At 41.7% G+C, this 19871-nt stretch overlaps 1 protein-coding gene across 2 annotated transcripts in view; it reads right to left on the reverse strand.

Moving 5' to 3' along the window:
• Nucleotides 1-323: 323 nt before the first annotated feature.
• Nucleotides 324-19871, reverse strand: part of dock5 (dedicator of cytokinesis 5) — a 31459-nt gene continuing 11911 nt past the window's right edge. Inside the window, exons 12-51 of one of the 2 annotated variants that reach the window (XM_085787449.1) lie at nucleotides 18232-18374; nucleotides 17940-18065; nucleotides 17679-17803; nucleotides 15911-16009; nucleotides 15581-15653; nucleotides 15364-15467; nucleotides 14940-15120; nucleotides 14512-14609; nucleotides 14293-14382; nucleotides 12591-12691; nucleotides 12323-12457; nucleotides 12118-12229; nucleotides 11675-11745; nucleotides 11331-11437; nucleotides 11012-11148; nucleotides 9705-9800; nucleotides 9401-9499; nucleotides 8913-9083; nucleotides 8688-8788; nucleotides 8545-8603; nucleotides 8146-8300; nucleotides 7928-8013; nucleotides 7405-7561; nucleotides 7245-7285; nucleotides 7077-7167; nucleotides 6833-6952; nucleotides 6430-6519; nucleotides 5797-5901; nucleotides 5373-5514; nucleotides 4807-4888; nucleotides 4611-4695; nucleotides 4370-4456; nucleotides 4086-4262; nucleotides 3433-3516; nucleotides 3204-3341; nucleotides 2800-2972; nucleotides 2465-2609; nucleotides 2098-2257; nucleotides 1782-1900; nucleotides 324-1659 (exon numbers count right to left, since the gene is read on the reverse strand). In XM_085787449.1, coding sequence (XP_085643575.1) covers nucleotides 1558-1659; nucleotides 1782-1900; nucleotides 2098-2257; nucleotides 2465-2609; nucleotides 2800-2972; nucleotides 3204-3341; nucleotides 3433-3516; nucleotides 4086-4262; nucleotides 4370-4456; nucleotides 4611-4695; nucleotides 4807-4888; nucleotides 5373-5514; nucleotides 5797-5901; nucleotides 6430-6519; nucleotides 6833-6952; nucleotides 7077-7167; nucleotides 7245-7285; nucleotides 7405-7561; nucleotides 7928-8013; nucleotides 8146-8300; nucleotides 8545-8603; nucleotides 8688-8788; nucleotides 8913-9083; nucleotides 9401-9499; nucleotides 9705-9800; nucleotides 11012-11148; nucleotides 11331-11437; nucleotides 11675-11745; nucleotides 12118-12229; nucleotides 12323-12457; nucleotides 12591-12691; nucleotides 14293-14382; nucleotides 14512-14609; nucleotides 14940-15120; nucleotides 15364-15467; nucleotides 15581-15653; nucleotides 15911-16009; nucleotides 17679-17803; nucleotides 17940-18065; nucleotides 18232-18374 — 4567 coding nt within the window. In that variant the 3' untranslated portion in view covers nucleotides 324-1557. Of the gene's footprint in view, nucleotides 1660-1781; nucleotides 1901-2097; nucleotides 2258-2464; nucleotides 2610-2799; nucleotides 2973-3203; nucleotides 3342-3432; nucleotides 3517-4085; nucleotides 4263-4369; nucleotides 4457-4610; nucleotides 4889-5372; nucleotides 5515-5796; nucleotides 5902-6429; nucleotides 6520-6832; nucleotides 6953-7076; nucleotides 7168-7244; nucleotides 7286-7404; nucleotides 7562-7927; nucleotides 8014-8145; nucleotides 8301-8544; nucleotides 8604-8687; nucleotides 8789-8912; nucleotides 9084-9400; nucleotides 9500-9704; nucleotides 9801-11011; nucleotides 11149-11330; nucleotides 11438-11674; nucleotides 11746-12117; nucleotides 12230-12322; nucleotides 12458-12590; nucleotides 12692-14292; nucleotides 14383-14511; nucleotides 14610-14939; nucleotides 15121-15363; nucleotides 15468-15580; nucleotides 15654-15910; nucleotides 16010-17678; nucleotides 17804-17939; nucleotides 18066-18231; nucleotides 18375-19871 lie in introns of both variants that reach the window. The other variant, XM_085787448.1, reaches the window with a different exon arrangement.

The following is a 19871-nucleotide window of genomic DNA, read 5'->3' on the forward strand; positions in this document are numbered from 1 at the left end:
GATAATGCGGCGGACAATGGAATGGAATGGAATGCGTAACCAGAACTACATTCCAGACATGGCTTCTGGGTGGAATGATTTCAAAAGCGCAAGTAGTTCGCAGAAGTTGCTTCATGTGTTGTAATGTTACATTATTTCATAGCGTGGTGAATGTGCAGGTCACAACTTGTCCACAAGAGCAATTTTGAGTTGTTGGATTGTGTATCTGTTCACTGAGCAGCTCTGTCTCTGCCCTGCAGACAACAACACGCACCAACAATTAACGGTAATGAACCTACTCCTATGAGATTATGACAATAGGCAAATTTGCCAAAATGTTGAACTATCCCTTTCCTGGTCCAGAGACAGGTACCGACCTCATGTCTGTGGAGTAAATATGCTGATGAAGGGGAAAGCTCCTGACCTTAGCTTGGCTAAAAGAGAGGAACAGCTAGCATGTCTCCATCCACTGGAAACTAAATCCAGCGTTATGAGAGCTCACTAATCAACACCGCTGAAATGTTTTTGTCCAGGCTAGCTGTTCTCCTCCGTTCCCGTTTTTATGCCACGCTAAGCTCACAAACTGCTGGCTCCAGCTCTGTATTTATCCATCCAGACACATGTAGGCTATCTGTGCATCAAGAGTGGTATCTATCATCTGACTGGACAGGAAAGCAGATCAGGCCATTTCCCAAAATGCTGAACTATTCCTTCAAGGAGAAACATCCACTGAGCATCAACATCAATGTGATGCAGTTCGGAAGCATCAGTTACAGTATTCAGTTCATCGTACACATCAAAACAAACATGTCATCTGTACCACATTCAATATTGCCATCCAGTGTTTCTGAAACTTTGCGGTTTAGAGAAATCGGGTTTGATCATAGTGTTGTTACTCGACACCACCGTCAAACATAAAATAACCACGTTTCCAAACATCAGTTACATTCTGTACATTGTGTTCCCTGCTCTTGATCAAGTTTGACATTGTGTCTAATGCAGCTTTTTTTTCCTGTTCGGATATGGAATGCCAGTACACAGCGAGGAGGTGGGAGGTGGGGGGTGGGGGGATAAGTCATCCAGTGTCACTTCCACACATAAAAACAAAATATTACATTGCAACATTGGTCATTCCTTTTCCCTGCTAGTGATAACAAAAAAACACCGTAGTGACTTCTCTTCAAGAATAAGAATACAGAATAAAAGCATCTAATCACTGTTTCGTTACTGCTTAAAAAACAAAAACTGAATCCAAAGGCTGTCATGACCTTATGCACCCAGAATCATTGCTCTACAGTTGTACATTAATACAACAGTAACCCGATACACATCCTGCCTCGCGGCTTAAAAACTAAACTGCTGAAACTCGAGAACAAAAGGCCTGTTTGGAATTATTACTGACTTGCATCAGAAAGAACTTTTTTCCCTGCTGAGTATCTGGTATACATCCCACGTAGATGGCCCTGCATCCGCGCTCCACTGTGGCGTTTGCACAGTGCCACCAATGAGGCTGCACTTCTCATCTCAGCCAAATCAGAGAATTAATGAAATCTTTAAGGCCTGTGCGTAGGTATAGCCTTACTGGGGGGTGTGCTCGTACGAGGGGAACATCGACTTCCGCGTTTTCGGAGGGGGTGGAGGAGGCTTGCTCTCGATTTTCATTGGCAGCGGTGGAGTGAACTGTGAGAAAAGAGGAGTTCAGGCTAAGACTTCAAATAGAAATAAAAACAGAATATTTTAACGTTTACATGCCATTAAATATGCAACAGTGTGAGTGTGCTATTTTCTGCAAGCAGCCGTACCTCTGAAGACATCCTGAGGTTGTCAATCTCGTGCGGGTGTTTCTTGGGAGGCATGGGTGGTGGTGTCCCTGGGGTGTCAATCGTATTGACATCATTGTCACTGAGAAGCGAAGAGTAGCCTACCACAGGAGAAAGGAAATGAGAGCTTTTCAGGCTGTGTGACCTGATTAGTGCTATACACCAGGAGGCGGTTACACACAGTTAGCAGACATGGCAGTCCTCTTTTCCTTTTATTTTTTTTTTAAAGAAAATAATAATAAGACAAACAGTAAGGCTGTATTGTTTGTCACAAGGTAACTTTTTGTTTGCTACGTACTGGAACTGCGTGGTGTCTGTGGTGTGTGTGGAGAGCCAGGCAGCGGGCTGAGAGGGCCGGACAGATTGAGCTGGGATGAAACACCCTGGAACAGGGAGAGGGTGATTCGTCGGCCTTCTATCTGTAAACTCTTGGGCCTTTGCTGCTTCTCCGGAGGCGTCTGGATACAAGTGGAAAGCAAAGAAATCCATGTAAAAGAGAAATGGAGCTATTCCCAATTCACAGCTATAAAATAGAAGTGTATTATTAGGATGAAATAAGGTCTCCTAGTCTCAGTTTATATAATCACCTGAGTTGAGGTACTGTATGTTTTACACTGCACTGAAAACAGTTGTATCAAAATAGCTCCTGTACATTAAAGTTGTACCTCATCTGTGTCTGACTGTCGCTCCAGTAAGACCTGGGATTTGCTCACGCTCCATTCCTTCCTGTTTTTTCTGGCGATCCTGTTGTCCTCCTCTGAGCGGGACAGGACAGACGCCCTGCGATCGGTGGGACGGGACAACAAGGAACTGCACGTGAACAATCAGAGGTAGAGATAGAAACGTACAATCAGTGACATACAGAGCTTTTGATTTGAGCAAAGACAAAAATCAGTGTTTGAAGTAAACGGTCTCCCCGGTGGAGACACAACACAGGAACACAAACTCCAAAACCAGACAGGAGGGAAAAGTGAAGCAGGGGACAGATGAAGGGACTGACTCCTGGGAGGAGATGCAGGAGGGCCCGTCGGAGGACGCCGAGCCGCTGGAGAGGCCTGAGGAGGCGTTGGAGAGGGTTGAGACGGTGGACATGCGGCGCAGGGTGGAGGACATGATGTAGGGCATCACCACCGAGCCCACGCGACTCTTCTTCTTCTCAGTGAGAGAGCAGGGCTGCAACACACAAATGGGATTAAGCGTCATCGGGGAATCTTGGCAGGGGAGGAGCACAATGACAGGCACAACACGGGTCGCACTGGGCTGGCTAAAGGAAGATTTATGGTCCTGCGCTAATATAATGTACACTCTGCTTTGAATGAGAAGCGTTTGATAGGAAGGCAAGAGGGCCAATAGCTTAAGTTGGCACCCTCTTACATTAAATTGAGTTTGCGGCTGGCAACGCACCAAGGTTATGACGCCATAATGCTTCTCCACTTTTTCCCGAAGGTCTTGGAAACAAGAAACCAGACGGTTGTGTAAGGGCTTCAGCTGCTCCGTCGCCTTCTCCCCGTGGATGCGAATCCCATCTGCCAAGAGAGGGATCTGAAAAGGGGAAGACGGGCACTTGAGCGTTACGAGAACATCTTCTACTTTCAGAGCAGGGTAAGTGAGGACCACAGCAGAGGGGATTTACCTGTAAAGCAATGAGGTGTTTGAGGACCTCGATGCGCTCGTGGTCCTGTGGGTGCTCTTGGATGTAGGTGTCTGTGAAGAACGCCTACAGAGGATGAAAACAGGATGGAAATTTTAAACACGCTTTTGCTTTAAACATGGCTGCGAGCAACAATGAAAAGGTTTTCACAGCATGACAAAAGAGGCCACGGTGGCTCCCTCATGAATAAAACTTTGCTGCTCATAAGAGGCTTGAGGCCAGCTAAAAGTCACATTAATGGAAAAAAAAAAAGAATCCACAAATTCATGTAATATTGCAGTTGTTTTACTTATATGTTATTAGTTTAGCTTTGCAACATTTTATATCAGTGCATTATTCCAAATCAATGACTTTAGAACTAACTGTGCAAACAACCTGAAGCTGATTTAGCAGGTTCAGTCTGTGGAGCGATAGTCACAATTTTTGTGATTGATGGCTATGGTAGATGTAATTATTTTTATTTCTCTGCATGTAGCAAGTAAAGTGGGAATTGTTGTTGTAATTTTTTTTTGCATGTGTTCGCTTCAAGGATATTGCAATCTAAGTAAAAATGACCTGATTAAAAACGCTGACTGATTTTTTTTTAGCAAAGTGCAGGAACAGACAAACAAGTAATCATGTTAAAGAACTAAGACCTTCTCATAGTTGGAGAAGCCGCCCATGACAGCTGGGTCGACGATGCCGCTGAGCATCATGGACAGCGGGTTGATGGACAGTGAGCGATCACAGGCTTGATGCTGGACAAGGTTACTCAGCTTTTCATTGGCCATCTCCATTGTTTCTACGGCGTTCTCCAAAGGACTGATCTCCTCCTGCCACCGGGAGAATTACATGAGGAATAATATGAATTAGAGGAATGACTAAAGAGAAAAAACACAGGGAAAAAATACACAGTTAGAGCATCCCGCTTGCTTCTTACCACTGAGACTGATTTGACTTCAAACCATTTCAGGATCCCAGGGAAGCGATAGGCAGTAATGTAGGTTGTTCTCTCAATCCACATTGTCTGCAGGGCAGAGTAAATATCAATAACACAATAAAAGCTGTTGTTGTTAATGTCTTTATTAGTCTTCAGAGTGAGGTATGTGCAAACACAGGGTTGTTTATACTTTTTTTTTTTTTAAGATTAGTAATTAAAAGTAAATTTAAAAAGTGCTCACTGCAAATTCATTGTCTGGGTCCTTTTCACCTTTCCTAAAGGGTCTGGAGTACTGGAACTGGTCCACTTCATTGGTTCTGTAATAGCTGCAATAGAACAGGGAAGGACAGCAATGAGTTAGTGGTTTGACCAGAGAACTATAAATCCCAGCGTGTTCACGAGAAAATAAATCAGCCTTTAAGTGTTCTGTTACGCACTTTAATATCTGCTCTGGAACCCCCTTGTCTTTAAACTGGTGCGGCACAGTGAGTACAGGCTTGACAGTAAAGCACTGGATGTCTGTGGAGTTCAGCTAAGGATAAGACCAGAAACAGCGTGGAAGAGCAGATAACGACAAGTTGTACAGGATGAGGTTTTTTTTTTCCTGTAATTGTCAAACAAGAGTCTAAAGCCATGTGAGCAGCTTTGTCAGGCTGCACTCTAAATATTCATGTCTGCACACTCATTGTGACAATGCTAACATGCTAATATTAAGCAGGCGCACTGTTAAACATGTTCACCATCTTGGTATGGTGTATTAGCATGCTAACAGCTGCTAATTAGCAATAAACAGATAATTACAGCTGAGGCTGATGGGAATTGGTTTTGTAGGGTGTTTGGTCATAAACCTGCTGGACAAATTAAATATTGATCTGATGAGGTCGCTAGATGACAAGTTCTTACAATTCATCTTGAACGTGCTTCCCCAGAGCTGTGTGGCTAACATGGCTAAAGAAATCTTGATAATTAAAAAGCCTTGGTGCGACTCATTAATTGAGGATACGCTGTCCAGGAGAGCTGCTGATGTCGTCTCCAGGGGCGGCTGTGCTGGTCATCCGCACCGCGTTGGGGAACTGAGAGAGCAACTTCAAGCTGAAGTCTTCCAGCCACTCGTACTCTTTCCCTCGGTAGATGAACATCTTGTTCTGCAGTGGACGCACGTAATACAACGAATGAAACGGAACAAAAAGCTAGAATTATGATGGAGCTCATTTTCCATAATACATGAGAGGTGTTCTTGTTCAGCGCCTTGACAGGTCGGTATTCATCCTGACATTCTTTTGTGTCATCAAAAAGCCAATAACCTTTATCGGCATTATTGCACATTGCCCTGAGAAATGTTTCAAAACCCAGCACACTGCACAAGCACAGACACATGAGGGTCTCTCTAAGTCTCTATTTATTGAAACTGGTAATCATTTTCTTACCCTGAGGAAAGAAGGGAATCCAAGGCCATAATATCCTACAGCAAAGTACTCCGGCTGTGGTCGCATCGCATGCATGATATTTTCATAGAACTTGGCTTGTTTTTTCTGTGACAGAGCAAAAGGGAGATGACAAGGCTGTTGTACACACACAGTTTCTTGTAATTTGTCTGTTAGTAGTTGGAAAAACTGAATTAAACAATTCAGAGAATAAAAAGAACACAAAGCAAAGACAAAAAATGGTTACTCATTTTCTTTTGTGGGTAGATTTTTGAAGCACAGTCATACTGAGCAATTAGAGAATTAGATCCTTCATAATACAACCCAAATCCAGAATCAGCAGGCACTATCAGGGTAAAAATGAGTTCAGTAAACAGACTAACAAATACTTATCTCCTCTTCCAAGCATTGAGTTATTTTTTTCAACAAATCACACTCAAACCAGCACACAATCCCTGTCCACTACACTCATCCCACTCATTTCAATAGCATAAACCAGGCAGGAACAATAAAATCATTTGCATTCAAGTTGTTTTCATAACCACTTCTGCCTTTCTTTCAGGGGTATTTTAGAGATTTGGCAGTGACAGTATTTGTGTTGTGTAGCACTGAATTACAATGTACATATCCTCTTACCAGCAGCTGGCTGAGCTCCATGAAGTCAAACATGTGGCTCTCATGCATCTTGGCCAGCTGCTTGCCCAGCTCAATGGCCTTCTCCCACATCTGAGAAGACATGTGCATCGCTCAGTTAAAAAGGGATATAAAAAACACGAACATAAAAACACAGGAGCACATGCTAGACTTTGCCATCTGGCTCCCGCGGCTGTCCTCTACAAAATTCTCCACCTCGCCGCTTGGAGAGAAAACTGTCAGTCTGCAGGAGCCAATGAGCTGCAGAAGAACCTGTGGCTGGGGTGTGAGCTTTAGTAACTTCCTCTGGAGTGTCACAATGTTAACTGACAAGGTTTCATACATTATTTGGGGTAATTCATGATTTATTTGGGGCCAGGCCGGCAGCAGAACAGTGAAAACCCACCTTTCCCTTGTCCAGGTAACATATAATCTCCTGGATGAGCCTCTCTTTCAGCTCCTGTTGGGTCCACACATGCTCCCCGTCTCGAGGTATCAAATGAGGGGCACAGGGCTTGTCAGACCACTGTGGATACAAATGTATGAGGCATTAAATCAACACTCACATTAACATTTAGAAGGTGAAACAGCTACAACATAATAAAATCCCATCTTGTTTAAAATGAAAAAAAGACTTATATGTCAGAGACCTCCAGTAATTCAGCGTGTAGCAGCAAAGTGTAGGCTGCCTCTGTGTAGTTCTCACAGTCCAGGTGCAGATCTCTCAGCTTGTACAAGTACCTGGTCGCAGGAGGACATCAGTTAGATAAAGGTAGCAATTTGGTCCACACACCACACACTGTGTCTATCTCACTCACCGGATGTAAATGTCCTCCCTCTTCTTTTCTTTGTAGAAATTCTGCAGAGAAAAAAAAAAAAAGCATTTCTCTGAAAACATTCTCCCTCAGGCAATTTGCACTTGCTTTATGTGCATGTACAAATAGTGTTAACCCTTTGGTTACAGGGCCCAGAGCATACCAACACATTGACGGTGCAGCTCATACGGTGCTCTGGACTTTCGTCATGAGTGATGGTGCGATACGCCAGCAGATTCTCCAGGAGGCTGCTCAGCAGCAGAGCCAGCTCCTCTCCTGACTGGGACAGGTATCTGTGGCGCCTGCAGTGCTCCAGTAACCTGCACATCCAAACACATTCTCCTCACACACTGCTATCTGGCTGCAAAAGGTTATTTCTAGTTTAGTTTGCCAGTTTTTTTCTCTTGACAAGAACATTAAAATCTGATGTTTTTGTCTGGGGTCGTACATACAGTCCTCAAGTGTTTACTATCGATAAGAGGTTGCTCACAACTAACAGACCCAGACCCTCTTGTCCTTCTAGTACCTAGAGGGCAATCAGAATATCCTTTGTTGTATTTGAGAAATAATCCTTTATGAATTCCCCATTATACAGGAGTTAGGGATTTATGATCCGTGCGTTGTACAACTTATAGAACCCTTAGAATAAAAGAACATTTTCTATTTGATCTGCTCCTCTGCCTTACGTTTTCTCCAGGAGGACTTTGTACTGCTCATCCCCTTGGCCCCCCTCTACCTCTTGATCCAATTTTGTTATCAGTTCGTTTTCAAACTGCAAAGATAAGAAGGGAATTAAAAAAAACACCATCATACACATCACAAATGTCATATTTAGCCAGGAGCGGCTTCTGTCAGGCTCAAACAGAAAACAAGAAAGTGCTGAACTTCTGAGATAGCTTTTTACCGTTTCAAATGTTCGTCCAGGGCTGAAGTTATGCTCACACTGCATCATATCAAAGAATATGGGGATGGTAGCTTTCCTCAGTTCAGGCTCAGGCACCAGTGTGACCTGCAGCATGGGTCCGACCATTGCTGGGATGAACTTCATTTTGTGTGGGCCTGAGGGACAACAAAATATTATCACACAGAAATATCATAATATGATTTGAGAGGCTGCATTATAAGAGGCGTTTTCATCTCTTAACAAACAGAGGCCAAATCTAATAATGTAATAAACAAAACAACAACATACAGTGAAAGTGGACAATAAAAATATTGTCTTGTTATTCAACTTGCATAACTGACAGGTAAAAATAAACAATTTCTCAAACTCTTATGATAATCGCAGCATTATCGGACTCACCGAGATTGTACCACATATCTCTGATCTTAAATCCAATCGTCTTCCTCATGTCTCCATATCTGTGGCAGAGTCAAACCAAATTACTTTCGAATTTACTTTTCTTCATTTAAATAATCTTTTTGATGAATCGTAAATGATCTTACTTGTTCAGTATCTTATTTCGTCTCTCTTGAGAGAAGGATTCCAGCTGCAGTGTCTTGTGAGTGAGGAACGCCACGGTCAAATGAAAGTAGTTATTCCACAGCTGTGAGGGGAGCAGGGTTTTCAAATATTAATATCATAATTAACTTCTCATAACACAAGCTTTTGATTTTGTGTTTAATAAAAAATGCAACCTCTACCGAGGCGGGGGAGGACATGAGACGCACCTGTAGTTCAAAATGTGCCTGATCCAGAAAATACATATTGAGGACGTCTGAGTACTGGTTGATGGCCCTCAGGAAGACCTGCATCTGCACCAGGTTCATGTTCATCCAGTCAGCGGGGAAGACGTTTCCCATGAGGTCTTTAAACATGATGAATGTCTCCATGAGGAAGTCCTGAGGGGAAAGTAGCAGCTTTAGACAAAGTGCACGCACACTGCTGCTCTGAAGAAACACAGTAAGTGATATCTGTTTAAACCAAACGAAGCCAATCCACAGCCATGCCGCTACATATCAGACACACACATAATGCTCCTACAGCTTAATGGAGGCTCTGTGACATCCTCATCATGCCACTCCAATCCACTGCATGAAATGTCTATAATCAATATTCTCTTAAGGAGCAGTAAGTGGCCTGGGTGGTTTAATGCCTGTTATTGATGAGATGTTCCAGGACAAGATGTAGCCAACAGGGGAGGACCGGGGACACTTACAATGATATCCTGTCTTGTCTTGAAGGTGCCGATGTAGTGGGCGTAATGCAAGTCATCCATTTGCTTCAGGATTGCTGTCATGCAGGCAAGATAGTGGCCCTGCAACAAAAAAGTCCTCTATTACTCTCATGATTTGAGAGTAAAATATCCCCAAAAAACCTGCACATGTTGTATTTTAGTTATTGATACATCAGGATAATACTATATTTAGCTGTAGCTGATGTCACTGTTATGAATATTAGAATTGATACTGAGAATGTAAATGTCAGGGACATATTTGGGCAGTAGCATCACACTGTCTTACGATGAGAGAGGAGGATCTATCCATGCTGATGACAGTGCGATTAACCCTGCGCAGCAGCCGCTCCATTATCAGCTGAACGTGGCCTCTGGTTGGACCCTGCAACGACAGAACAGCCTCAGGTATGATAACCAGCTGAAACACGCTGCCAGAGACAGACAGCACAGCACTGTCACTATTAAAGGGATTATAAATTATAAAAAAAAAATATAAAAACACTATTTTTTTCACATCTTTTAAAGTGCTGCCAATTTTCTGACATATCTGACATTTAACACTTAAAAATTAACTGTGCCACGTCTTCTTAGAAAGATTGTATCAGTTACCATGGATATCAGCAGACAGATGAGACAAACTAGAATAGAAATAACTTGTCCTGATAATAAATTATTTCTTTGAGTTATTTTACAACTACAAATCACATCTGTATCAAACAAACACCCTCTAATTAATTTGTGAGGATTTAATATTTTTCCCTTGTCCTCGATGATAGTTGAATAATTTTCTGACATGTCACCTCGCCCTTTAGGAAATGGTGTTCCTTCGGGTTGCCATTTTCTGATGCATTAATTAAAACTTAGTGGTAGAAATTAATTGGTTTAAGTGATGATGGAAGTGAAAAATGTTTTGCAAGCAAACCAAACCAACTGTCTGAATGTATTTTTATTTTAATTCTTACATTGATTTTCTTCATATCATTGTGATGCACTTTATGACTTTTTTTTTGCTGTTTTTAAATGATAATGTCAATTGGATTCCATTGACCTCTGGGTGGCAGAAATGTCCAAGAGAGACGGTTCAAAGTATGGACAAAATAAATAGATTCTCCACCCACTTCACCTACTTCAGTTTCACATCCACTGTGACCTAGACCCACTTAGCTGGGTTTTGTTCACAGTGGTAACAGCCTGGGCAGAGTAGCCCAGATGTTCCTCTCTTTACAGCTCCTTCAGGGCCATCCCAAGATCCTCCCAGGCCAGATGGGAGCTAAACGCCCCCCCGGAGCGCTCCGGGTCTGCCCTGAGGCGTTCCTGCAGACGGACATGCCTGGACAACCTCTACAGAGAGAGGCCCCAATCACTTCAACTGGCTTCTTTCAACGCCAAACAGCTGCAAACAGCTCCCCACGGATGCCTGAGCACTTCACCTCATTTCAAATGAGTCGTGCCATCCCTGCCCAGGAAGCTCATTTTCTTAGCTTATATCCACAATGTCATTCTGACTAAATGTTTCTTTTTCTGTAATTTGGATGTAATGACCCTTTGCACTCGTTATCTCTGTGTCTGTGTGTCTAAGGGTAAATTCCTCACCACATCCTTGCGGTCCAAATTGTCCAACACCGTGCTGAGCAGCTGGACGCAGGCCTCATGGTCAGGCTTACTCGAGTGGTCATCCAGCTGCCCACTCAGCTGGTCAGTAACAAGTGGCAGAAGCACATCTCGACAATCTGTGCCAACAGAACAGAGGGAAAAAAACACAGAGCTCGCTGGATCAAACATCACATTTTCTGTTAATGGAGCTGACCTGACAAACTTGTATGTAGGTGTCATGCCAAGCAGGGCTCTTATTTTCCCCCTTCATCTTGTGTAAAATGTCATTATGTGGTTTTTGAGCCTTGAGGACTCCTACCTGGCTGCTTGAAAAGGTCACTCTCCACCATTTTACACATGCAGCCCAGCTTCTGACGCACAAGCTGAGAGTCAGGAATGCTCTCAATAAACTTTGCGAGGAGGACGCTGAAAAGAGAATGTAAGGAAAGCGGTAAAGGAGTAGCTCCAACAAGTTTAATCCTATTCACATTTCACATCTAGCAATTATTGTCACAGAGGACTAATGAGCAGCACACATGATGGGCTAATTTTATAGCATTGAGAATTGAGAATAACACCTCCTTTACTCTGAAGTAAATACGATAATTTGCACTGAGACAGGCAATTATCATTTCCTGCTGCGCAGAGCCTCTGGAGAGTTACCTGAGCTCCACGGGATCAAACACAGTCTGGATGTCGTTAATGATGCTGGGCAGGTATTTCAATATTGCCCCCTGAAAAAGAGAAGAATCTGGTCTCATCAGACTGAAGCATGTTTTTTCCACTATCTGGTAAAACAAGCTTTTACCAGATTCTTTCTCCTCACCTCAGTGAGACTGCCGACAGGAAGCCTGCACCTTTTCTGCAGTTCATTTGTAAAACTTTTCAATAACTTGTCAATGAAATAGTGGAACTCATTTTCACAGCTGGACTACTGCAGTCATTTACATGCATACTCTGACAAATGCCAAGACTGAAAATTAAAGCAAGGCTGACTGGGTGCAATTTAGTTTTATTTCCAAGCTAAAAAAAGGAAAAAAAAAGCAAGAAAGTGGTGAAACTGTAAAACATTTAGGGTACAACTACCACTACAGTATGCAGGTTACCTTTATCTTCACTCCTTCGTCAAGTGGTCTGTCCATCAGAGTGTTGAAAGATAAGAAAAGGGTGCGAATGGAGTTGAAAAACGCATCCCCATCTTCACTGTTGCCATAGAATCTGAGAATCAAAGGCCAGGAATTGCATCAAAAGAAATTTTCCTTAGAATAAAAGAGTGCAAATTGTATTCTTAGATGGCAGCGTTTCTGATACCTGAGATACAGGACCCGGGACTGCACGATGAACCTGAACAGGTACTTGAGGGCTTTGAGTGCTACGTAGAGCCTCTCAGTCAGGAGGGGCTCCTCGGCGTGGCCCACATAGTAGTTAAGCACCCTGGTTAGCTTCCTGAAAAAGGGAGTGAGTCAGGCATCAAGGTCTGCTGGTAATTTGGGTGTAGGTGGAGAAGAGGAGCAAAAGAAGCTCTAAAAATAAACAGCGTGAAGTCATCAAAGATGGGAAATACAGAACGGAGACTCACATGTAAGCCAAAGTGGCGCTGAAGTGCTTGTTGATGTAGGTTTCCAGGACCGGGTTGAAATGCTGGAATTTGATGTCGCCAATAAGTGTGATTATAAATACCTGTATAAACAAGAGGAGGAAATGAAATCAGGGCCTTGTCGATGCTGAATCACTGTCTTCTGAATAATGTATGTCAGTGCTTCCAGACAGTTTTTTCGGTGACGTGAAGGTCCTGTATTGTATCAAGTAAGATTTTTTTTTTATTATAAGCAGGTCTAGGTTCTATAGAAATCCTGTGAAAGTCTCAAAGTGCTAAGTCCACAGAGAAAAATGTACAGTATGTATTCAGAAACTATGCCTAAAATGAGCTGTCAGGACTTCTATACCTTTGTGATATCACATCAACATCCAACTTTACAGGATTTTGTTTCTTTGAGATCTGCTTTATTTTTATTCAATCACTCAGAAAACTCATTGACCTTTCAATGCTAGAGTTCCAGAGAGAGAGAGAGCCTAGAGATGAGATCTGAAACTACACTGAGGTAGTTTTTGCTTCTTCAACAAATATATCTTCTATGGACACACTGGATAAGTGTGAAAATGGGACCTTCAAATATTTTCATGAAATACATTTTTGATGCTTTAGATGGCCATGTATGTGCAGTATGTAATTATTTCAGCATTACTGTTTATAACTCTATGCAACTGATATCAGCCTCATTCATCTTGTTTATAATTCTTCCACCACTTCACATTAATTGCTGTGTTTTTCCACAAAAGAACAAGTTTGTGCAACATGTTGTTAAGGTGCATACAAAGGCAAAGCGGTTACAGTTATTCTGAAGGGCAGCAATCAAAGACGAGGCTGTTCAATCATCTGAGCAGCAATCCTGAGTTTAAAAGCATTGAATGCTCCAAACACAGCGTTCTATTATAATTATTGTTACTATTATTGATGCTTGGGTTGGTGCTGATTGTAACTGAATTTTCTGAATTTCATTAGATTGGAGAATTTAGAAAAACAAAACAAGATAAACAACAAAAATAAAAAACTGAATTCAGTTTTCTTTTAGGTTAATCTTGAGTTGGTCACCGGGGTTCTTCACCTTGAGAACCACAGGTATGTACATTTCATTATTTTCATATTTTGTTATGTAGCAACTTCATTCTAAAATATTCAAAATTATTTTTCTCCTAATTTAAGAACAGTCAATATCCCCATAATGGCTAGGTAAGAACAGAATTCAGCAGACAAGCCACCACAAATGTCATATTGACATAAGTATCGAGATCCTTAACTCAGCACTTGACTCAAGCTGTCTTGGGTAAAACTTGTCAAGCTTTGAACACCTGGATCTGAGGATTTTCTGCAGATAATCTCAAGCTCTGTCGAGTCAGATGGGGACAGTTGGTCAGTGTTTGGGCTGGGTCACTCAAGGACAAAGTGGTCCAAAAGCGACTACTGCATTATCTTGGCTGGGTCTTGGAAAGGCTCTGGATATCTATATCAGTGAGATTTTTCAATTTTTCACTGTTTCACTGTTTCTGCTTTGTCATTGTGTCATTTGGCGATAGGAAAAATAATTTATTTTAGTGTAACACTGCAACATAACAGAGTGTGAGAAAGTGAAGGGGTCTGAATACTTCCTGAATGCACTGTGTAGTGTGATGTCATCACGTCAAGTATCACCACTGACAATTTGGATTTACCAAATACTAACCAAGGCATTGAAGACCAGGGTGTCATATGTGTCTTTCTCCGAGGTATCCATCATGATGTTGAACAGGGCATCAAGAGTGTCCTGGAGAAACTGTCCATAAAACAGAAATCTATTTAAAAAGTGCCATTAATAAGGACATTATGCAACATCTATAAAATCTAGCAGAAAATTACATATTCACTGTAGTGCAGCGTTTGTGCAGAACAGAGCAGAACTCACTTTTACAATCTCCCCTCCCTCAACTTCCATCAGTCTCTGCAGAATCTGGTCAAGATCTTCAGGGTTAGACCTCCAGTTTAACAGGCCGAGCAAATCCACTGGAAAACACACACACAAGCACATCAGAATAAACACGGTGGCAGCAACACCTCCTCTTTCACAACATTAGTTATGATAATTGTGTTGCAAGCCTGAAATTTCAATATAAACCTTATTAAAACTGCATCAATCAACGTGAGCATGTCAGCAAAATATTAACAACACAGATGGGCTTAATTAATTTCAAGGCAATCTGAGGGGAGGAAACAATGGTGTCACAGGACCTCTATCTGCTGTAGAATCAGCTTCATTTCTTAAAGATGTCATTTACTTATCACAGTGTTAGCAGATTGGAGGATTGGGAAAAACAGAAACGTGCCCTGCAGTACCGTTCTGAGTGAGTTTAGTGGAGCAGGTGAGCGTTGCGAGCTGGAAGCTGTCTTTAGTCACAGGAATCACCCCAGAGTGGTGGAACTGCTTCCCTGTTTGCTTTTCCTTCTCCTCCACTTCATCCCAGGTTGCTGGCAAGGTGAGATAAACCTTTGCATCCTCAGCTTTTTTCACATCAACCTGAGAAATGCATAAAGTATGTGATGAATCATGAAGCATATTGATCGATGGAGATCTAATGTCATATTTATTGACTGAGGAGGGATTTGTGCATAATCTGTCTACTAGCCGTCAGCTATTCAAGACACCAGGTCTTGTGTAATTAGATAAAAGCAATAAACAATCTCCTCCTTATTTTAAAGATAAGCACAATGAATTCAATTTCATACAAAATAAAGATACGCAAACATCCTGTGGACGCACCTTATAGACGATAAGTTCGTGCCTGCCATCTTTAAGTGTGGTCCCATCTCCTCTCATGAGCCGCACGAAGGCCATGCCAAAGGGTTTCTCCGATTTGTCCCGAGCTGAGGAATGCACAGGGCGTAAGACAGGAACATATCCGCTCACTAGCTGTATTTAATATAGTAGAAGAATTACATCTGGGTGTTTGTCATACAAATAAGGCACAGTCACTCACAGTCCTGGGAGGATCTGTGTCGAAACATCACCCTGAGGTGAGAGCGGCACACATCTTCAATGGGAATCGTCACCTTGAAGGCAGAGGAGAAAAGTCAGGGGAATTAAAAACAGGAGTGTGAATACAGGATTATACATGGAAGAAAAGTTATCTGGTAAAGGAATTTGTATGAGTAGCACATTCTGCACTGGTATCTTCCTCAGAAGATTATTTCATTATACTGAGCCACACAAAATCCATTTGAAGAACTAATTAGAGACCATGAGATATCATGTTTCCAAGCTCAGAGCAGCCAATGTGGGTCCTTGACATGAGCTTACACTAGCTTACCTTCACCGTTTCATTCCAGCAAGGCTGCTTCACCTGGTAGTAGATGACAGACTTGTACTCTGTGATGCCATCATAGCCAGCCCCAGGAAATATGGCTTTCTACAGAAATGAAAGAATGGAGATCAGCAGAAAGTCAATTTGTTCTTTGATCCATTTGCAATCAAAAAGTACCACAGTCACCAGTCCTGACCAGTCCTACAGCCCTAGGAATACAGAGGACAAGAACAAAGGCCATATCCTACGACTGGTGCCAAGCAACGTCAAGCAAAATGCTACTATCAAACACAGTTCTCATTAGTCCAAGTTAAAACAGCAAACACAGTTGTGCCCGTCAGAGCTCCCATGGTTTTAAAATGAGGTGTAGTCAAGGATTTTGTTGGCGCCTCTCTATCTTGTGGCAGTGGAAAATGATGCAACTGACCAACGGAAAGCTGGTCTAAAATCAATGGTGAATTTTCAAATATTGACATGCATGTACTATCAGTTTAGTTTGAGTTTTGTCTTGGTATTCATGGTATTTGCAACCGTTTGAATAAGTTTTTTTCTTTTTTCCTTTTCAATATGGATTATTGTCTGCACAGTCATGTCTTGCACTTTGTGGCTTGTTTTTAACTCTCCTCATCAAACAGGTGCCATGGAACTAAAGTGACAATTCAGTCCCTGATGGTGGTTTGCTTCATGATCTTTTTTTTTTATTGTTCTGCAGTGTCATGGGTGGTTAGTGTATGGACCTTCCCTTTTTTTGTTTCCCCTATCCTTGTGCCAGTGTTTGACATTTTAGCCTTCTGTTTTTTTGTAAGTTTCAGTTATTCTGCTTCTGTCTTGTGTCCTGTAGTTTTTTGTTTTTTGGTAATTCAAAGCTTTCATTATTGTACCAATAGACAGGCAGGTAGGTGACTCAACAAATACCAACAGACATCAGTATGATGAAAGGCAGTCCATTATTCAAGGCAACGTGTAAAAAGGCCTTGACGCGATACACTCTGAGACTCCTAAACTGCATCATCAATATCTTTACATGGTCTGGCTTTTTCCTCCCGACATATATCTACCAAAACTGCCCCATTGTTTGTACGTCTTATCATTTTGCCAGTTCAATCTCCCCCAAATGTTATAAAATGTTGTAAATTTTACATTATCTGAATTCTCCACATATTCAGTGTGGGGATCGATCTATCTATCTATCTATCTATCTATCTATCTATCTATCTATCTATCTATCTATCTATCTATCTATCTATCTATCTATCTATCTATCTATCTATCTATCTAATGAGTTTGCTGATATTTTGTCAAAAACAAAATGAGAAGTTATAAGATCATCAAAGTTATAATTCATCTAGTGAAACAACTGATCTGCCTGTGAAATTCAATGACAGTCCAAAATCTGTAAGAATTTTCCTTTTCGAATATGTATTCTATATTTCATGTTTAAATGTTTTGTCTTATTCTCTTTTTTTAATTATTTTATTTTCATATTCGAAATAAACACTTCATCATGGAAGGGCTGGAGGGAACGTGGGGAGACTAGAAAAGTCAGTAGGATTTCTCCTCTGGAAACTGAATGGTGGTACAGAATTTCATGGGAGTTCATCAAGTATTACAGTAAGCTATGACCCTGCCTGATACTGCTCTCCTGAACCGCTGGGAGCGACGCTACAGCAAAATTACAAGACGTTTTATGAGAAAACACTAACACAGTTAATCACATAAAGTGTAATTAAAAATAATAAAAGGATAACTTGTTGCATTCACTGGTTTATTTTACCTCCATAGGATTGCCCTCATCATCGTGCACTGTCAGTATGACCTCGACATTTTTAGGGGTCTTCTTCTTACCACGATCAAACTCTCCCTGCAGCAAGGTTACGTAAATATCATTCCTCACGTTTCCTGGAGAAAGGACAAGAGATAATCAGGTGGGTGAGCTAACAACTTATGAACCCTGCTCATGGCTTCGTAAGCGAGTCAAATGAACATGACTGTGGTGTATGCGGAGCCGCGCCCAGCAACAAAGACTTTCATCCACCTGGGAGGATGATCTCCGGGAAGCCCATTTTCCTCACGATTGCTGTGCTACGATCTACAAAGTGGGGGTAGTCCTTCCTGACTTGGGCAAGGTCCCCTGGGAGGAGCTTCAGGGTCACAAAGAGCCCTGCCAGGGAACATGTAAAGAAATTCAATGAGGCAGACACTGAAGGCATACACCCTATAGACCCCTCACACATCATTTATTCCCCTCAAAACAAAAAGGTCAATTTAGAGCAGCCCACTGAAATCACAGGGGGAGGGAGGCAGTGTCTGTAAGCACTTCATTTTACCCTGGCCTTTGTGATTGACCTCCCGCGTGGCAATGACTTTGTTGAAGACAGCAGTGAGCGGCTCATTCTCTCCAATGACTCGAGATGGTATGAGCGGAGACATGATGAGCTGCCTCTGACGGATGTAGGTTTCCATAGCTATCCTGAGTGAGAAGCATTGGGACGAGAGGAAAGACAATCAGCTGCCAGCATCTCTGACAGGTGACGGACAAAAGGACAGAGGAGCCAGAAAGACAGCGTGTGGAAATACTCAAAACCAAGAGCAAAATGCTTGGGCCAGTTGTTGTAACCTTTCAATCATTGGCTCTGATCGGCTATATTCTGAGCTAAATGCTAAACGTCAAAATGCTTGCCATGTTTACAATTTTAGCTCATGCTAACATTTGCAAACTTAACACAGAGTACATCTGAGCTGCATGTTACTCCACATGTTTCTATGTGTTTTTAAAAAAATATATATTTCACAGGTGCAACTCATGCAATTCAAATTTACTTTAAATGGGGTGAAACTGAGTTTTCTCTACCACAGTTAGTGGACAAGGATGAGGCAAACATCAAACAGGGACAACTCACAACAAAAGGGAATATATCAAAGTGAGCTGCAGTGGAGTGGTAGGAGGGAGAGGTTGACAGGGGGAAAGAAGGAAAGAGGACAGAGTCTATATGTTGCCTGTATGGACATCACAGCAGAGACATGTAAGGCAAGGTTTCTGTGCATTGATATCATGTTTGTATATATATATTTTACTACTAGTGTTCATTATTTTGAGGAGGTTTCTATGAATATTTGTACAGCTGATCTGAGTCTTGATGAAAACCATTCAGCTCCCTGCAGGGATAATATTGGCTGCACAATACTGAAAAAGAAATGTCTTCAGCTGACCTCTTTTGTTGAGGAACAATTAGAGGAGTTGTCATTTCAGGAACAGTAATTAACCTGATTATTATTTACTTATTTACTCATGACTTTAACATTTTCAATGACGACCTTCTGAGGTACAAATTAAGTGTTGTGCTGCACTGTGTGGACCGAAGTGGTAATTGCACATTTCAGAAAGGACGAACATTTAAAATAGAATGTCAAATACAATATTAGTGTTTAGAATTTAAATCCTTAGAGTATATTTTTTCCATTTCCGGTTTTTGTATCTTATAATTTGTATATCTTGTAATTATCTATTTCATGATTTACTGGTGGCAGATTAGTCACCAAGTGTTAATAAAATCTAAATTAATTTGTCAAGGCCACAGATCATAACAAGTTCTTCTGTGGTACAATTTGGTTTTCGTGAGGAAGACAGTTAGACAACTGGCATTTAGTGAACAGTAGAAAATGGCATGCACACGAAACCTTTAGTCACTTCAGGAAGAGAAACTATGCTGAAGGCCTGGATAAATATATAGTCCTCTTTTTCAGGCTGGATAAATGTCATAAAAATGTGCATTTAAAACAATCATCCAGATGTTTTATGAGGCCTGATAAGAATTCTAAAAATGTGTTTTTGTCTGTACCTCCTCAAGAAGACACCATGAACTGTGACACAAAGACAAATAGAGGATAAACCTTGGGTAGAATTTGGTTTAGACGTCAGGAATCAGTCAAGATATTTTTGTGCCTCCTCTATCTAGAATCCTAGTGA

This window comes from Trachurus japonicus, chromosome 9, assembly GCF_045865225.1.
Source record: "Trachurus japonicus isolate A0001 chromosome 9, Traja_1.0".
NCBI classification, from domain to species: Eukaryota; Metazoa; Chordata; class Actinopteri; order Carangiformes; family Carangidae; genus Trachurus; species Trachurus japonicus.